Source organism: Olea europaea, unplaced genomic scaffold, assembly GCF_002742605.1.
Source record: "Olea europaea var. sylvestris unplaced genomic scaffold, O_europaea_v1 scaffold290, whole genome shotgun sequence".
NCBI classification, from domain to species: domain Eukaryota; kingdom Viridiplantae; phylum Streptophyta; class Magnoliopsida; order Lamiales; family Oleaceae; genus Olea; species Olea europaea.
In genome coordinates, this window is record NW_019247561.1 from 341129 (window position 1) to 361846 (window position 20718).

At 32.9% G+C, this 20718-nt stretch overlaps 1 protein-coding gene across 3 annotated transcripts; it reads left to right on the plus strand.

The window, feature by feature from the left end:
* Positions 1-5408: 5408 nt before the first annotated feature.
* Positions 5409-20333, plus strand: LOC111384358. Of its 3 annotated transcripts, none has more exons than XM_023008629.1 (12): positions 5409-5714; positions 6105-6181; positions 7308-7383; positions 7527-7599; positions 7686-7737; positions 9512-9573; positions 10568-10631; positions 17879-17942; positions 18034-18120; positions 18742-18835; positions 19554-19658; positions 20044-20333. In XM_023008629.1, exons 1-11 carry the CDS (start codon positions 5611-5613, stop codon positions 19644-19646), a joined length of 846 nt encoding a protein of 281 aa, XP_022864397.1. In that variant the 5' UTR covers positions 5409-5610; the 3' UTR covers positions 19647-19658; positions 20044-20333. The 3 variants fall into 3 exon arrangements, with proteins under 3 accessions (XP_022864397.1, XP_022864398.1, XP_022864399.1); XM_023008630.1 differs by having other exon boundaries at positions 20047-20333; XM_023008631.1 differs by having other exon boundaries at positions 17885-17942.
* The last annotated feature ends 385 nt before the right edge of the window (positions 20334-20718 follow it).

The window sequence follows — 20718 nt, forward strand, 5'->3', positions numbered from 1 at the left end:
TGTCTAAAAACAGAGGAGAAAGTATCTCTCAAGTAGAATACTCAAGAGTTATCGAAAATCTAATGTACTTAATGAGTTGTACTAGACCAGACATAGCCTACACAGTAAGTAAACTGAGTAGATACACGAGTAATCCAGGAGCTGATCATTGGAAAGGAATTGTAAGAGTACTAAGGTACTTAAGATATACTCGTGACTATGGACTACATTATACTAGATATCCAACAGTCATTGAAGGGTACAGTGATGTTAATTGGATATCTAATATAAAAGACTCAAAATCCACCAGTGGATATGTGTTCACATTGGGTGGTGCTGTCATATCGTGGAAATCCTCTATGCAAACGATTATAGCTAGATCTACGATGGAATCTGAGTTTATTGCTCTGGATAAATGTGGTGAAGAGGCTGAATGGTTGTGCAACTTCTTAGAGGATATTCCAAGATGGTCAAAACCTGTGTCAGCAATTTGCATATATTGTGACAGTCAATCGAAAATAGGAAGGGCACAGAGTAACATATATAATGGTAAGTCTAGACATATACGTCGTAGACACAATACCAAAAGACAACTACTCTCAACTGGAGTTATCACTATTGACTATATAAGATCAAAAGATAACATTGCGGATCCGCTAACCAAAGGGTTAAATAGAGAGTTAGTTATGAAATCATCGAAGGGAATGGGACTTAAGCCCTTGAAAGAATAAGTCATTACAAAGGAAAACCCAACCTATTTGACTGGAGATCCCAAATCTAGGTTCAATGGAAAAACCTAACTGTAAAGACTTGATAAGATCACTGTAGGGGTATTACCTCCTTTCCATTCCTATGATGTAATTGTGATACCCGTAAGGTTGAAGGTTAAGCAATAGGTTTTTAATAATTCTTATGCGTCGTAAATCGAGCCAAGTAATGCGGGTTACTTGTAATAAGAAATCACCTATGTGAGCGAGAAGTGGGGCTGCTTCTAAGAGAATTGTGTAGGGCTCAATTCTTAAGAACTCTCACAGAACTAGGCATATGTTCATGGCCAAAACGAACATAATAATGAGAATTGGATTGTGTTAAGAAGAATCCTGTGTGCGGTATATCATCGTTTATACAAATGGCAGAACAGTTCAAGGACATCGCGTCTACTGGTCAGCCAGTAAAATAAATATGCTTTCACAAGGGAAGGTTCAAAGGGTAACACCTACCTATCCTATGCAGGATTCAACCACTGAACTTTATCACCAAGTCTTGTGTCTCACATTTTGTGTCTCTTCCAATTTTCATTTATGTGGAGGATTGTTGAAAAAAATTGAGTGAGCAGCTCACTTTTGACACAATTTCGATGGGACTCGTTGGTCCAATGTGGAATATCAAAGTTGATATGTGTTCTCCTCCGCGAGAGTATCGATTTCATGTATTTATTTGCCAAAAATGAAACTCGGGTGAATGAGAAATTGGAGCATAAAGTTGGTCATTGGAAGTTGATTTTGTGGGAAAAAATGCATTTATCCCACATAGGAAAACCAAGAAAACTTAAACCACTTTATATATGACTATGCTTTGGAGATGTGTAATCATGTGTAGCATAGAGGCTCTCTCCACGTGTGAGCACAGGAGGGTACAAATCACGAACCGAAATGACTTTCGGACCTTGAACTTGGGTGTGGGCGCGACCTGCGCACAAGAATGTCGGACCGAACAAGGCAAAAATGGCCTCATTGGAGAGCCCACGTTTTGCCAATTTTTTTTGCCTTCTCCAATGACTTTTGAATTTCTAAATTGAAAAAACTCCAATGGACTCCTAATGGTCACAGTGTTTATGGGAAGTAACTCCAATGGACTCCCAATGGTCACAATATTAATGGCAATATGCCTATAAAAAGGCTCATTCTCTAGCAATCTAACACACTCGAAAAATCTCACCTACATTCCTGCATACCTGGATACACAGTTTCTTCTTTTCTACATTTCTTGTCTAGTAAGGTCTTGTTCTTGTGGTGATATTGTTCAGATACTAGATCAGTTCGTCGGAGTAGGACCGCGGTGCTCGGATTCTGCTTATTACCGTTGTATTCTGGGAGACAGCAGCTCGAACTGAACATGCAGCACCTACGGTGAGGGGGCGAAACTGTCTTAAGAAAACTGTGCACGCACAGGCCTCGATTTGAAATCTGCTGCAGTTTGTGTTTTCTTTCCACATATTATTTTTGTATTATTATTTAATTCATACAGTTTGTAGTTCCATAGTGTGCAGCTTCCAGATTTATCGTTTACAGTTTTAGCCTGCGATTAACTTATATTTCTGATTTTGTGTTGCTAAACATTTTTTTTAACCGTTGAAAAATTCTGAAACGAAATTTTTTTGATAAATTGAAATCGTTTGCCTTGTGGTTATTAATTTCAATAGTCGGCCATTACAATTGAATAAAACTTATACAATTGATTTCATCCACTAGCGACTTGTTTTCCTACAAGACGCAATATATTAATTGCAATAATGGAGTTCAATTATAGCAATTAATTGAAAATAGAAGAAAATAAGAAGAAGTAAAACACGAGAAAGAAAATTAGAGATAGAATCATAGACAAGGGAACTCCCTTTCTCCTTCATCCAATGATTATAATAGAAAGCAAAGGAAATAAAAGCGCGCTAGAAAAAGACCAAAGAAACGTGTTCCACTTTTACACTATAGAAATCAATTGTAACGATGTCGTCTTAAATTAATTAAAGTTTATGCTGGGTGTACAGAGGATTAAGTGTACAGAATGTGTACAGACTCTCACAAGTGAATGGACCCCACATGAATATTTTATTGTCAAAAAACCTTGATGTGTGTATTCTGTACACATTCTGTACACTTAATCTTCTGTACGTGTAGAATAACTTTTAATTAAAATGGTGCCATCTCGGTATTTGAATTTCTTTCAACTTTGACTGCATCTCTTTCTTTTTTTCTGGTTTTGATCTGATCTTCTTCTTCCTTTCTTTTACCTTAGTCGACTGGACTCAAATACAATGTTATGTGTCCAATTTACATATTCAAGATAAGATAATCGAAAAAAGAGTCAGAAAATCACGATTCAAAAAATTCTAAATTGCTCATTTTAAGCCTTACCCTAATTATCATTGATAATATACAATAAAAATGTTTCCACAGAATTTAAATAGGAGGCTGGCTTAGGAATGGCAACGAGCTAGGATAGCCATCTCCATCTCCATCTCCATCTTCAATCCTCCATTTACCACATTATTTTATTTATTTTTAAAGTTTACGATTAAGATTTTAAAATGTTCAAAAAAATTGAGGCAGGATCAAGGAATTCAGGGGTGAGGAGGAACCTAACTACTAACGAGTCCAAAATTTCTTATTGGGATATTTGCCGTCCCTAGCCGGCTAGTAGGAATCGTTTGATTAGGGATGAACATGGTTCCATTTGATTCTGATTCTTAAAAAATTGAACTGAATCATTAACCCATTATTTATTTAGGCCCGTTTGGAAGATATTTTGAGAATTGACTTTTTGATCGTTAGAAGAAAAGTGGAATACACCTGTAAGAGAAAAAATCAAAAATTACGGTTAGAATAGTAAAATAAAGGTCAAAAAATCAATTTTTTAAGGTAAAAAATCAATTTTTTAGGGTAAAAAATACTTTCCAAATAGACTATTAATAATGGAATCAAAGGTTTTTCTTTTTTTTTTTTTTTTTCTTCTTCTTCCTTTTTTTTTTTTTTTTGAATGGTTTTTGGTTTAATTTGGTTTTATTCTAGTTTCATTTCTTAAAATTTTAGACTTGCACCATATCTATAAATTAGTAATAAATACATAAAAAAAAAATTAAATATCAAACATTCAACAATTTCAAATTATCAATCTTCAAGATCGTAAAAGTCCAAACTAACAAATAAAATATAGTGATAATTTGAATACACAAACCAAATTCATTCCCTGTCAAAAAATTGTCCAATAAGTAATAACAATGATTTATTAAATTAGTTGCGTGGGATTCAGGGTGTCAAAAATGGAAATGCTAGAAAGGAAAGGTGACTTTGCTCACTCGAAAAAAGGTCTCTCCAATTTTTTTGATTAATATTTTTGAGGGAAAAATTCATAATTAAGAAGTATAATAATCAAATTTCAAAATTAAGAAGAAAAGCTTCAAATTTCAAAAATAAGATATTTATTAAAAATTATTCATGATTTAATTAATTATTTTATTAATTAAATATATTAAGTGTTTGTTTAGTAGAGATTTTGATAATTGATTTTTTGATCGTTAGAGATAAAGTGTGTCCTGCTGTGAGAGAAAAATTCAAAAATGACGACTAAAATAGTAAAATAACGATAAAAAAATTGATTTTAAATGGCTTAAAATCTGTACCAAACAAATTTTAAGGTCACAGATCTATACAATTTGGTCACAAATTAATAATTTAGTTAGTCAAATATTATTTTCGATCACAAATTAGAATTTTTATATGTTATAAATTATTTTAAGGTCACAATTTATTCATTGATTACAAATTAAAAATTTATAAGTCACAATTTATTTATCGATCACAAATCACAAATATTATAAATCATAACTTATTATACAGTTACAAATTATCAAATTATCGATTACAAATTAATAATTTTTTAGGTCATACATTATTTTTTTATCACAATTTATCTTTTTCATTGGTCTGTATTGTTTATTAGTTACATATTAACAAATTTAAAGATCATAATCAACTAAAATAATTTGTGGCCGCCATCAATACTACGACTACCACCCCGCCACTAGCAGCTATCGCTGCCACCAATAGCTATCCTTGTCACCAACAAGTTCCAACACTGTCGTCCAAACACAAGATCGCAAGCACAATGTTTGATATCTAAACACTAGCGAAATCATCGCCCAACCTCCAACAGACCACTGCCACCACCATAACCACCAACAAACTACCGTCCACCATTGCCACCAACAAGATTCAAAAAAAACTAGATCCACTACCACACCACTTGACTAGTGCCAAACTCCACCACCAACATTGCCAAACCAAGTTGCACCATCGTCAACAACCACCCCAAAACCAACAAAAATCGATAAAATCTCATAAATCCACTTGCACCATAGTCGCTACAACCATAGATCCACTTGCACCATAGGCATCCTTTCTCTTCTCCGGCTCCAATTTGTTGCAACAACAACCACCTATTCTCTTTTCTAGCAGATCGCCACAACTGCCCATTCTATTTTTCCAGTCAACTAACAGCATTTTGGACGATTTCAATTCAGATGGATTTCAAGTGTATATTTATGAAATGTTAGGAACCTCCGTTGGTACAAAATGAAGGTTATAATAAAACCTGCAAAAAATAAAAATATTAGGGACCCCTCCTGTAATTTTCTCAATAAAAACGTTGACAAAACATTTTGTTCAAGAACAAAGGCAAAAAATTACATGCGCAAATTTTGGACCCGAATGAATAATTTCTGTGAAAGACGTATTCCGATTAGAAATTATTAATTGTATTTTCTGTCAACCCAACTGAAAATCACTTCGACCGAGCCTCAATTTGGGTTATAAATTCAGCTCTTGTTCGAATTGAATCCATCAAGGCTGAAAAAAGATGTTAATGTTGCAGTCTCCTGTGAATATCGATTTCATCTACTTCATTCTATTATCAATCTCTCTTTTTGTTGTTCAGTTTTCTCCTCCTGTATCAGCTATCAGGTACAAGAAAATAAAAGATCAAATCCGTGTTTTATTTCTAATTTTCATTAGACTGTATTATAACTTTGCGACAAGATTTATTTCCGGCGTGTTAGTTTGATAAATATTTGAGTTCTTTTTTTTTTTTTTATTTCCGTTTCTGGATTAACGTTCCTAATTTCATATGCAATTCTAAATTGATAGTCTAGTATTTTGTTTGGGAGTTTCTTGAATTTCTTTTTTTCTATACATCAGCCCATTATTTATCTTTTATTCCTAATGCAATCGTATACACGTTTCTTGTTTTATTATGGAAGATTTTGTTTTGTTTTCTTTTTCTGCTCCCCCCCCCCCCCCCCCCGCCCCTGTTTTTTTTTTTGTGTATTTTATGCATTCTAGTATGAATGACAGGAAGGATGTGAGCATGCAAACAAAATATAATTGCAGGACCACTGTTCAAGGGAGGTTCTTGCTCACTGACGATAACGGTTTGTAATTTCTCGAAATTAAAATTTTGATGTTTCTGACCGAAAATTATGAGATTTTAGTCGGGTATATAGCCAGCTAATTACTAGTGGTTGTACACCATAATATACATGGCTAATGATAGAATTAATTAGAGCCACGAATGATGGATAGGAACTGTTCAGAGCTCTGATTTAACCACATGGCCACATTACTTATGCACTTCACGATATGATCTGAATGTGTCATGTTTTTCCTCACCACCTTGTGGCATGTATTCATGATTATATGGAAAAAGACCTTCGGGGAACTAGCCACATTCTTTTTATGCAAAGGAAGGTTCATCTCTAGAATAGTATTTGATGAATTGGATATTGGCTCTCTGTCTGCAGACAAATGAATATAGAATTATGAAAGCAGGCAATAGGAAGAGGTCTTTTGCAAGGATATTAGACCATAAAGAATATATAATTTCTCATTTAGTCAGCTCTGCCTCTTTTCTGGATCCATACCGAGGAACTTTATGTTCTATACAATGTCATGTTTGACCTAGGCACTTTCAAAAAAGTCAATACTTAACATTGAGATTGTTTTTGTTATTTTGCAGAGTCAGCTATGGCCGACAAGTGGCCGAGATTTCTAATTTGTTAGTGTTTAGAAAATGATTTAGAGAAATATAGAGATGTATTGGATCCATAAAATACTTGGCCCTATGTATTGGATCTATAAAATACTTGGCCCTACTCTTTCTGTCACATTAGCATGATAGCTCCTTTACCAAGCTATACAGCATCCAGTTAAGTAGAATTATGATGCGGTATCTTATTGTGTCTAACGTGAAGTTAAATTTGTAGTTTACACTGTACACTCTACAATTGTCATGTTATTCCTTTCCTTGCTGTTATTGGACTTCCTGTGAAAAAATTACTTTCTGCATTAAGAAATCAGGAGTGCAGCCAAAATTATATTTCTAGAAAGGCCTGTAAAAAGGAGAGAGCTTTGTGGAATAGGATGCTGGCTTGGATTGTAATTACTGAATTGAATGGGTCTCAACTTGTTGGGTCTTAAATAATGAGAAGAAATGTGGAAAGTCATAGAGTTACAAGATCCATATCCCCTCTCGACCCTGATGAGGTTTTATTTTTGCAGGTCATGTCTGTGATCCTTTGTCAGTTGACCCACTCTCTCGTTGCTGCCCGAGAAAAGGAGATCAATTCTCTTGTCAGTAAGTTATCTCTTTCAAGTTCTTTTATAAGTTTCCCAATTTCAAGTTCTCTCTGTTAGGAAATATGTCACCATTAGGAAGATATTTGTACAATGTATTGATGGCAGCTCTACTCTCCCTCTGACCATCCAATGTAATTGCAGAGGGTGCAATCTTGTTTCACAGTGTTGCAACTCATATGAATTTTGTGTTTCGTGCTGCTTGAATCCAGCTAGGGTAATTCATTCCCTTATTCTGTTTTCCCTTTATCTTTATTTATACTATTCTTCAAATTGTAAAATGTTGTGCTATTTGTTGTGCAGACACTAAAAGAACTGGCATTAAAGGTTAAAATGGCAAAGCCTTTGACTGCAGGTAAATTTTTTCAATATTAGATTGACAGAAGATATAAATTTATGATATTATTTATTTAGTGCTTAAATTGTGATTTTACATTGATTGGTTTGTTTAATTAAAATATCTGTATTCAATTTAAGTTAGCCTCATCTTCAGTGGCCATTGGTTTGAAATCAGCTTGTTTCTACCATTTATGGCCGATTGAGTTAGTCGGCAGTAAAGTCTTTCTAAGATTATTATACTTATTGTTGGTAAGATGATTGATAAACTTATCTACTGCTGAAAATAACTAATCCTACATCAATTAAAAAGGATTGAATAGTAAATTTGAAGAATTCACAAAACTAACCTAATGAGCAACATAAACACATCAAGAACGCCAGAGCATGTGATTTTTTTACCACGTCTAATCCAATTCAATCATGTTATTTGAAGATTATAACCCATGTGATTGCTGAATAACCCTTAGTTCTTTTGGTATTCTCTCCAGTTATATTAAAACTACTTACATATGCTAATCTAGTATATCTCTGTGTGAATTTCAATATAAGAAAGCTCATTAAATGATGTGGTAATTTCCAAACAAATTGGACAAATAATAGAAGTATGTCTATATCTCCTATGCAAATTTTTGATATTCATTATAATGAGCTAAACACATAACCTCTCTTGCTCGTATGATTCTCGAATCAATTAAACGTTGATTTGGAATAATAAACATGAAATCATAAACTTTGAATTAACACAATTAAAACTGAAATTAAATCTTCATAGATAGGCTACATCATGGCCCTAGTAATGAGAACTTAGTTCATGATAAAACTATGAAAATCCATGAACTTAGTCATAAACATTCAAAGAGAAGATAGAAAACAAAATGAAAATGGGTAGGAAGATGAATCGGTTGATTTGGAGTCTTTGACCTCATGTTCTCTTGCTGCTGCTGCTGCTGCTTCTTCAATTCAGCTCAAATGTCTTTTGTGAGTTGTTCTAAGTCTAAGAATGTCTTGTGTCTAAGTTGGAAGATATTTGTGCCGAAGGGTTGTAAAATCTTTTCACATCCAAAAAGTATCCAAAATGCCCTTAACTATGAAATATAGCAAAATGGACCCACATTCTTATCCTCCTGCTTTCTATGCTTAGATAAGCTCTCCCAGGTGAGCAGCTTCAGCAATTTTTCTCCTTTTCTTCTTGATGTTGAGCTCAGACACCTGACTAGTTTGAAGAAAAATGTCCATAACTTTATGTGGAAAAGTCGAAATTGAGAACCGTAAAATGCATTGAAATCCCGACTTGATAAGATTTCCACTGAAATGTTATTTGCCTAGTAAAAATCCCTGCCTCACATTTTGGGACACTAAATTGTCCCCGAGTTGTGACGTACAACCTTCTTTCAACTTTTTTATTTTTTGCGAATGTGTCTTCTATGCTTGAAGGTGTTAGCCTCCTTTTGTCAAATATATAAATAGTTTATATAGATGAATAGTAGTAGATCCCAATAAATGTGTGGATAATAATGAGCAGAGTTATGAACGTAGGCTTGGAATTAATATTTGACTTTGACTGAATTTATAATCCATTTATAAGTTTCTTTCCAAATGGAGGATCGGTAACACAAGAAACAAGTAAAATCGGTTGAACTGCTACTCAAAGTGAGTAAAACAAGTAAAGTTATCGATAAATAAGTGTAGATTTTACACTTATCAGTAGCTTTTGTAAGCCTCGATATAAATTATTCTCATGATCACATGCATTGCTGCGCAAATTAACAACTTGGTTCTTGTTTTTGCAGGAATCTATACAAGTGTTTTTGACTTCTGTACTGGGAGGTGTCGCCATAATTCTGAGAGTGTGGTATGTTTTCTTCCTTCTGCTGTCATTTTGTTACCATGTTGTCTAGCTAAATGCTAACTTTATGTGTCAACGTTACTAATTCATTAATGGCCATAGAGAGGCCATAACTGGGAAATCAGAACACGTTGAACCATTTATAATAGTTTTTACGGTATGGATTCCCTAGATTCTTCGACTAGTTTGTGGATTTTTTTATTTCTTCTTCTTTCAGGTTCCCCCCATCCCGAACCAAGGAGTTCAAAGAAAAGGGTATAGGTTGAATAAAATCAATCTTTAATTTCCCTTCTCTTTATTATAACAAATAAATTTTACTATTACCTCTTTATATTATTTAAATGCCAAATTTAAATCAATTATATGTGAAAGTGGCATGTTTAATACATCGAGAAAAATGTCTAGCATCAAGGAAAAAAGGTTTGAACTTTCGGATATTTAGTCTCAGAAGAAGAAGCCTAATGTTTTTATTTATTTTTATTAAACAAAATGGTTCTATGGGAAAGTGTTGGATATGCAAATTTCAATAGAAATGACGTTTGAATATCCTAAAGATCCATCCAGAGCCTTCACATTAGTTGAATAATTTATCTAAGAGTTGAAAAGTTTCTTCAGAATAAAAAAAGGCTTTATCATATGAGAAGCTTAATTCTTCTGTTGTTTGTGTCTCAAGCAGAGAAGTTTTTGAAAATCCCTGAAATCCTTTTCTTGTGTGCTTGTGCATTTTTGGCGGGGACATCTATTAAGTTGGAGGATGTGACATATTTTCATGCATTTTATCATTTGTCCTTGATGCTGCTGTGTGCTATAAATTTTTAGGTTCATTATTGACTTTATGCCTATTCTACATATAAAAAAAAATTGACTTTATGCCTATTCTTATAAAATAAGAAAGGTAAGCTTTAGTTCTTCAGTGGGATTTCATTTTCTTGATTTTTTTAACTATATTGGTTCCTTATGGCTTACACTCAGGCATTTGATATGCTTATTTAATATTCAGGTTCATGAAAATGCTTATATCAGTGATTTTCATCATTGTTTTTCCCTACCATCTAATTCTTCAGGTCAGTGTTATGGATGGTTTTTTGTGTTAGGATTGTGTTAATTTCTGGGATCTAAAAAATTGATTAAAATAACAATCTGATGTACTTCATTAGACATTGCTAATAAATTAGATCTCCAAGTATGGCTTAAGCAAGTAGATCTTATACTGAGCTTTCGTACTTCCTCATTGCCCATTGCTAATAAAATTGATCTCTAAGTAGGGTTGAAGCAAATAGATTTGACACTGAGCCCTTTTTTTCTTTCTTAAAATTACTGCATATTGACACACAATATTATTTCTTAAAATCCTCAATGAAATAGAATAAAAGCAAACCACCAGGTAATAACAGTTTTTATGTATAACAATGTCTCTCATACACCTTTCCAACCAAATACTAGAAAATGTTGTCCATTTTTTTCCATACGTGGATTTTTGGATTCTAATGTGTTTTAATAGAGCTGCAATCCACTATTTTCTTTTCCCTGCAAGCTGTATAATTCGTTTTGTTTGGATTATCTTATTTTGAATATCATGCATGATGGACATTGATCTGGTGTTTTCTGGTTTTGTAACTTTTCTACATCACTCATAAATATGCTGCATGAAGATCAGGGAATGATTGATATACAATAGCTGCGCACTTTATACATCCTTTATAACCGTTAGCTTTTATTTTCTTCATAAAACTCCAATCATTTTTCTTGACTATCACTTTAATTATTCAATTTTCTCACTGCAAGTGGTCCTCTGCTAAAATCCTTTTTTCTGTAATAATTCGTAGCATGCATAATCCTAAATTTGGGTCAAGATGCTTATTTGAAATAATAAAAACCAAGATCTTTTTAATAGTTGAATCACCTTACTTTCCAAAACTCCAAATCTGCAATTTTCTTGCATTCCAATGGTCTCAATCCTGATCACAATGGAAAGGAATTATTAGTCACAACCTAGTGCCAATTTGTGCGAGTTTTAATACTAAAATTGTGGTTCAGGTGCCTTTCAATTTTGGTGATATTTTCCATACGAATTTTACCATTTTTCTAGCCATTTTTCGCGTCTCTTTTTTCATACCTTCAATTAGGAGTATAACATTTATCTAAAAAATGAGTTTTATCTATCATAAACTCATTAATCTTCCCCTTAGTTTTTAAGAACACAAATGTTCTCAATAAACATAATGTCCAATTAAAACTTCCATCATATCTCAAATTAGATTGGAATTCTGTACTCCATATATACTTCCATAATTTTTCTCAAATTTCTCCACTAGTTTTTTTAACCAAGAATTATTGAAATTAAATAGTTTTTAACTCTCACTCGGAACCAAGAATCATTGAAATTAGATATTTTTTAGATAGCTCACACTCGGAAACAGATTTCTTCCAGTTGAATCAAAAGTTTAAGCCAGCTCTTATGTATTCAAAACTGATTTATCAATACACACAATATTAATTTTAATAATATTCTCCAAAATTTCTCCCTTACCAGAAAAAATGTCAAATGTTACATCTTGTGACCCAATATCCATCCATAATATCATTTAAGTACCTTTTTGGACTGTCATGTGTCTCAAAAATACATCTCGCTCTGAATAAACTTATGTTCCCAAACTCATGATCGAGAACTTCTTATATAATTGATTATGAGTCTAAGATAACCCATATTTAGTTATATATGTGTTCAAAGCTTATATATTTTGAAGGTATAACATAGAGAAAACTTCATTAACTGACAGATTGCCCCTTAACCAAACAAGTAAATTGGATCGTATTATCTTAAGTCTCATCACATTTAGCAATATTCCATTCCTTTACCCAGACCATATAATTGTCGATGATTGAGGAATAGTCAATCCAATATGAATTTCTCTTTCGTTACCTAGATTACTAAACTCTTGTTGTAGAGATCACAATCTCAAAGAGTTCTCAAAGTCTTCAATTCCATAACTTGATTTTCTACTTCACTTCAGAAAAGTCTAAATTAATGCAATATCTTCAACTTGAGAAAATCATAGGCACATTTGAAATGCGTGAATCCATCTATAAATGTAACGAAAATGAAATTTCATCTCATTCTTTTAATCATAGCCCGCAAAGAAATTCGAATGGATTTATTTTATGGAAATTTAGCTCTTACAGCTTTGATTGGTTATCTCAACTCAAAACCTCAAATCATTGCACAAGAATGTGGAACCATAATAAACATCACCACTGTAAATACGAACAGAACTACCACATATAAGTTCAAGTTAGAGACCAATCCTAGAAGAGCCTTGAGCCTTTAATACTAATTTAATATAAAAAAGAGGTCACTTTCTCTACTTTGCAACACTAAGTTGCAGTATTAGTCATATAAACCTCTACTTCATTTTCATTATTTGTATATATCTATCTTGTATCAAGTCAAATACTCGACAATGGACTAAAGACAATTCTTGATCTCATATAAAGTGATTTTCTAACTCTTAAATCCATTATCCATATGTATATTATTTGACACGTAAACGATACTAAGAAGAATATATTCAAATGCAATATCATTTATATTAACTACTTCCGAGCTAAGAGATTCAAATCGTATTGATGAAGCACTTGAACCTAACCTTTATAATATTGACATCCTATCAAAACCACTTTCATCCATTACCTGATATTTCTTGTTGGCCCCTTTTTCGGTCTCCTCATCTATCCTACATTTGTTCTAATTCATTTAATACTTAAGACCTAAAGTCTTATGCGAACTAGAACATTGCTACACAAGCATGTTTTCGAGACTTAGCAGTATCAAATTGCACGTCTTTTAACTCACACAATGGATTTTGTCAATAGAGAAAACTGATGCTTCAATTTGTAAGTCACAATGACCTTCAAAGTTCCGTATATTGAGAAGAGACTAGTTTGAACTTACTACTCATCTAAAAAAGTGTGACCGACAAAAATATCAACACTATGTTAACCATCTCGATTAAGTCACATTCGTGAAAAAGATCAACAGAACTTAACAATTCAAATGCTCAATCACTAGAATCTACCTTTTTTGGAGCTTGACAAAGTTCCGATCTTTATTCTCCATAGTTGTATGACCCATATTAGGTCTTCTATTGCATGGTTGATGCTTTCTAAAGCATTATATTCTTCTAGTACACTCAAAATCTTTTCATGTCAAATGTTATCGCATTTAACTTATCACTTTATTTATGTCAACAATTATAAATTTTAATGCCATGATCTATCAAATTTTAGAAAAAATTTTATTCTCAATTGTTGGATTTTATGCGCAATATTAAAGAGATAAAAAAGAAAATCAACACAAAAATTTACGTGGTTCGGCGGTGTGCCTACGTCCATGAGAGCGAAGCGGAGATATCTTTTCTTCAGTAGTGATGAATAGGGTTACAATATATTATTTATATTAACTCTAGCCTGGGCCCATATAAAATTTTAAGGTTCGTACAAGAAATACCCCATGTACCGTACCGCGAGGGTGTTGCCCCCGCACCCCAACCCATTCCGCTCCACTCCTCTCACTCCACTCCGCGCCGGCATCGGCCCTTTGATCCAGGACCTATGTTCTACTCTATATGAGCCACATGCACAACATCAATCAATGCCCATTTATCCACATATACAATTTTGCATTAACACAAATTAAGATATATGATAGTTCAACGTTAGGCACAGAATCGAAAGTTCACTATATTCCCAATCATCATTTGCAATCCTATTGTTTCACTATCATGGACTTAATTTTATAATGCAAAATTCCATGAGTCCTAAGTGAGAATCACATTATTTTTTCCTACTTGAGAACTCCCACTCAGTGAATCAAATAGTTCTAGATTAGATTTTCTCTAAATCTTCTAATCGTCGAACTATCACTTAACTAACAATCAATGTCTAAGTAAGAATTTCACTAATTCTACTGATCTTAGCATCTATAATAATTCACGAATTAACAGATATCATATAATTCAATAAGGTAATACCACAATGTGCAATAAAAATATAAGTATGCACATTTATCTAGTTATGACACATATCATGTATCACAAATTAATTCTTCTAGAAAATAATTTCAATTATATTTGAAGAATAAAACTCACATGATTTAAGTTTTATCATACAAATTTTCAACCCCACTTTAATAACTTTTGCAATACAATCTTGACAAATTGTGAGTGATACCAGAATTCTGCTTGTCACCAAAAATATCCCCAAAATATTATGTCCGATTTGGTCATGTTTCATATTCATTTATAAATTTTAATAACCACGTAGCTTTTCAATAAGTTCCATAGTCTCTGCTTTTCTAGCGTGGTTTAAGTGTGGATAAATCCAGCCATATCTGATAAAGTACAAAAATTGAAAACAAGTTATAATGGATCACATAACGTAATCAAAGAACTACACAATTCATAAACGTATAAAAACGTGGTATTTTAAATATTTTCGGAATATTTTTCATTTTCAAAAAAATGAGAACACTTCAAAAAATAACTCGTACTAGCCAAATGCCACTTAATAAATATTCTCGATTTAAAAAAAAAAAAAATCTGAATTTAATCAAGTTAAAAAATATTTTTAATGTTTTTTACAAATTTATTTTAAGCATTAAATACAAAATAATAATAATAATAATAACTATTCAAAAATTAATTTAATTATACTAAAAAATAAAGAATAATTCAGGGACCAATATGCAATTTTTTAAGAATTGAAATTGGGTCCCATTTGCTCCCTCACATGCAGGACCAATCTGCAATTATTTTTTGAATTAATACCTATCAAAAAAAATTATTTTTTGAATTAATAAAAAAATGGGAGCTGATTCAGTGCTACCACCTGGTACTCGAAATTTTTATCGTAGCTAACTTCAACGTATGAGTTCACTATGTGGTCATATTTTAAAAAAATCAACTTTTAAGGCCGCGTTTAGGACATCAACATATCTGTCCGAACGTAAAAATGGCAAAAAAATTCATGCAAAATTTCCAGATTTTCAATCAAACTTTTAGCAGTCATAACTTCTTTATTTCAAGGAATGATCTTTATATTGTTGAAAATATTTCCAGAAGATCTATCCAATCATATCAAATGGGAATCATGAAACGTAGTGTAAAAGAAGTTATCATATGATAAAGTTTCGGATTTTACCAATATCCATACAAAAAATCATATTTTCTTCCAAAATCCAGGAGATCATAATTTCTTCATTTCAAGACCAAGATTAATGATCTTTATTTCGTTAGAAAAGTCTTGAGAAGATCTATCCAACCACACCAAAAGGGAAGCATGAAATGAAGTGTAGAAGTCATGTAATAAAATTTCGAATTTCACCAAATTCCATGAAAAAGTCAGATTTTCATCCAATCTTCAGGGGGCATAACTTCTTCATTTCAATGTCAAAATGAATGATCTTTATACTATTAGAAAGGTCTCAAAAAGATCTATCCAACCATACCAAGTGGGACGCTTGAAATGAAGCGTGGAAGAAGTTATTATGTTATGAAATTTTAAATTTCACCAATTTTCATACAGAAAATCAGATTGTCATCCGAACTTCAAAATTTCATAACTTCTTCATTTTGAGTCCAAAATTTAAGTGCTTTATACGTTTGAAAAGCTCATATAAATGCCTTTCTAACTATACTAATCTTACTACATAATTATCAATGCAAAGAAAGCAATAAATTATCAAAAGATGCTATAAAATCTATAGGTTTGAAAATGTTGCATACAAAATTTATAACTCAATTAAATCATATAATGGCATATTTAAGTATGAAATATTGCAAGGAATTCAACCTTAATCTCTGATATCAATGTAATAATAAGTGGTATCTGTAATTGTAAATTTCAGGTTAAGATGCTTACTTGAAATAATGAATTCGAATATCTTTTCAATGGTATAATTACCTTGCTTTTCAAAACTTTAAATCTGCAATTTTCTTGTACTCCAATGATTCCAATACCGATCACAATGGAAGGGGATTATTAGCCACAACCTAAGTGCTAATTTTTGTGAGTTTTCATGTCAAAATAGTGGTTCTAGGTGCCTTTCAATTTTGGTAATATTTTTCATACGAATTTTATCATTTATTTTGCCATCTTTTTTGTCTCTTTTTTCATAACTTCAGTTAGAAGGTTGTAAGAAGTTTTTTGGGAATTGTAGGGAGTTGGAGAAGTTATGGATTTGAATTCCACTCAAAACATTCTTCCTACCAACTTTTAAAATCTTGCGGGTCAGGTCATCCCATAAAGGTGATTCATGACCCACATTTTCCAAGACTTTCTTAAACTGATGGTCCTTGGTTGAATTCCCCTATGCTCATCTTCTAAATTGCTTTCGAAAATTTTTGATATATAACTGTGGAAATGGAGTAAATTTCATTAGGTCAAAGCCACTTTGCAAAATTCTTTGCCCTTATAATTTGTGTTGGAAAGAGTAGTTTTGCTAATTGTATATAGGTATAAAGACGAAAATACAAGAAGATGTGCACTACACACGAGAGACCTTTTGATCTATAGATGTGCTTGATTGTAGCGAAAGACTCTTTGGAAATTATTCTGGACTCTAACAAAAATATACTGGAAACTATAAAATACTGAAACGTCATTACATTTCAGCAAATAAATTCCCAAAACACACATAACGGATCCTCCTTAAATATTGGAATAAACAACCCTAATGCATAATAAGCTATAAGGTAAACTTTCTTTTCCTTCATAGGCCTCACTCGATTGCCTTGTGCAACTTGTAATTTAAGTTCTAGCTCTAAACTACCTGAAGATCTTGTATAAAATATACCAAACATCAGTATCAGTTGTAAAGCCGTAAAATGCAATATGATTGAGCAGTAACTAGAGTTTCTACGAGTATCAAATTTTGAACTTTTCATTGAAATGTTGTTATCTTTCTTTTTGTTTGTTTATTCAATCATCAATTTCCAAGTCACTTTAGTGTATCACTTTGAATTGGAACTGGAACTCTGTAATTGATTTCATATGATTAGTTTGTGAAAGGGAACCAATTTGAGACAGGTTTGAATTTCAGAAGACAAAATTTGTAATATTACCTTTTCATCATAGGCTTCCACGTGGACCATGATCTCACAACGTGGTTACTTTGATAAGGACGGAGATAGATTACCTTAATCATGCTTCAGCTTCACCATGTTCCCTGCCTGTCATAGTGTATCTCCAAGTTTTATTTCTTGCATGTCAGGCTATAGAGAGATTTGAACATTTTGTTTTTGGATCGTTTTAGCAACAGGGTATTCTAGTACACAAGTAGAAGCAAGACTGTCTGGCATCAATGTTGTTATTGGAAGGTGATTTATCCTAATTATAGATTTATGTTCCCACATCTTAATAGAGATTGGATCTTAATATTTTGATCTTTTGCGTCATGTTGGACAAAAGACAAGGCGAGTCATGTGACTCAGTATGCAAGTCAAACGGACAATCTTGTGTGCCCAACAAACTCGCATTACTTAACCAGTGTGAAATGTAAGCTTAATCTTCTGAGTTTCTTAATTAGTGAAATTCAAGCTTAACTTGATATAATTTTCATTTTCATGAGAGCTATATTAGTTTTGCTATTATAGTCTATTATATTTTGGTTTCTTCAGCATCTCTTTACTGAATAGTATCCATCAATGTTGTTCAATGTGCCTAATAGAACTGACAGGTCATGAATTCTTAAAACTCTTAATTCTGTTATGAATTATGCGATTCATACATCACTTTCTTTATATCATGGTTGAGATCATCCATGTTGTCAAGAATTGATTGGATGAAAAAACTGTTTTATTTTTCAACTGTCCAATGGTGTAATGACACCTGGCAAAGTGCAAAAGATGGTGTAAAATATGATGTACACCAAGCATGAATGCCTAATAGAACTGACAGGTCATGAATTCTTAAAACTCTTAATTCTGTTATGAATTATGCGATTCATACATCACTTTCTTTATATCATGGTTGAGATCATCCATGTTGTCAAGAATTGATTGGATGAAAAAACTATTTTATTTTTCAACTGTCCAATGGTGTAATGACACCTGGCAAAGTGCAAAAGATGGTGTAAAATATGATGTACACCAAGCATGATTGTTCTGTTATATGCAGCATTCAAAGGTATATGAGTTGCAAAGGTGCCTGTTTGGAAAGCATTGGAGCTGACCAACCAGCTGAGGTTGTTGACGATGCCCCAAGACATCTGGTACCCCTTTTGCCTTGTGTTTTATTAATTTAATCCTGAATATGTTGTCGCATATGCTGCTTCAATCTGAGAAAACACAATTGCCGTTCATGGAAGTCAAGGTATTAAGGCAAAATGTTCATTATTGGTTTTGTAAAATCATTTAAGACCAATTCATGCAGTCAAATTTTTATAACTCTAGAGTCATTTCTGAGCAAGTCGATGGCGCTATTTACAAATTCTGTTGATACTCATATCCAAGTTAATTGTTTTTTTAAGCACCAAAATAAATTTCTAATCAAATTAATGTTTTCTGAAGAGCATAAGGTTAGGCAAATGCGGTTCCAGAGAAATTGTCCATGACAGTGCTTCCATATATTCTAGAACATTTTTGAATATAGTGGAAAATATATCAATAAGGTCTGGTTTTAGCCACTGAAAGGGAAAAGCCTCAACCACACAGCACAATTGATTATAAAGAAAGTTTTGGAGACGTGATAGCCCATAGCACAATAAAATTCCTTACGTAATGTAAGCACCTCAGTCACATGGATTTTGTTGAAAAACACTGCTTATAGCTTAAAGAATGTTATTATATCTTGAAATACTCATCGAAAAGAGCAACAATTGACATCTGCATGACGTAATTTTTCCTTTTTCTTTCAATATTTGGACTATTTAACTACCAACAAACTCAGCCCTTTATTATTTTTTCAAACTCGATCCGTTGCCTCGTCAGAATCCAGGTGCTTGCTTATACTCAAAGATGCAATCTATTCTTTCTTGCGATGGCTCACATCAGCATACAAGGAGGCTCTGCCCATGCGCCTAGAGCATTTGTAAGGTATGTTTTCTTTGTTGTTTTTGAAGTCACTCATTTGCTCAAATTGAAGGGTGGGTTTGGATCAAAATTTGCGTTTCATTTTTATGTTGTTTGGATCATTTTTGCTTAGATAAAAACACCTACAATATTTGAATCTTTTTGTTTTATTTCTATTTACAGAAGTTTGTTACTTTAAAAATACTTCTAATTAAACTTAACCTATTAGACCCTTTTCCTGCCTTCTCTCAAATATTCACCATTTAAGCCAACTTGTTTATTCATACACCGTCTTCCATTTTCTCATCTCTGTAATGCGCTCTATCAAGTTGCCTCTTCTAAGGTTTTTATGATGCACAAGCACATTCTATTTAATATTTCTATTTATATTCATGATGTTGACACACAGAAGCACGTAAATCTCAACCTTAGAAGACCTATTGATATGCAATGGTGGAAGAAGCAACCTCAATGATGAATGCAAGAGGATATTGGTGGTTTGGTTGTATCAAGATGATTTATCTGGTGTTCTTGATTGAAGAAAGGTTTGGTATGATTTCTACCCAAGTTTTTACTTGGAAAAAATGCTGTATGAGAACTGCATTTCCACTATTAATTTAAGGCAAATGGGAGGGAGAATATGAGCCATCTTTTCTTGAATGTTAGATTTGACCGATCTTCAAGTAGACTATTTATTTATTTTTTGGGGGCGGGGGTGTACATTTTCCTAGCTGTACTTGTTTGCTAGACATGACTCGACTATATTCTGCATTGGACGAAATTTACTGCATGACTGGGGGCCGGTGCTGCATTCCCCGTCACGGTAAGTTCAGAGCACAATGGGCTCAAACTTTATCTGGAGAGATTTCATGGGACTTGGGGTCGGAGTCATTCAAATGCTTATAAACTAGGGGTAGACAAAATGATTAGATCAAGTTAGACCAACCAAAACCAAGCCAAATCAAGTGATTCGATTCGATTCTACAAAAAATAATTAATGAGATTTTCATTTTTAGAATCGAGAACTATTTGGTTTTAGTTCTAGTTCTAGTTTAGAAGCAAGAACCAGAGAACCAAAGTCAAT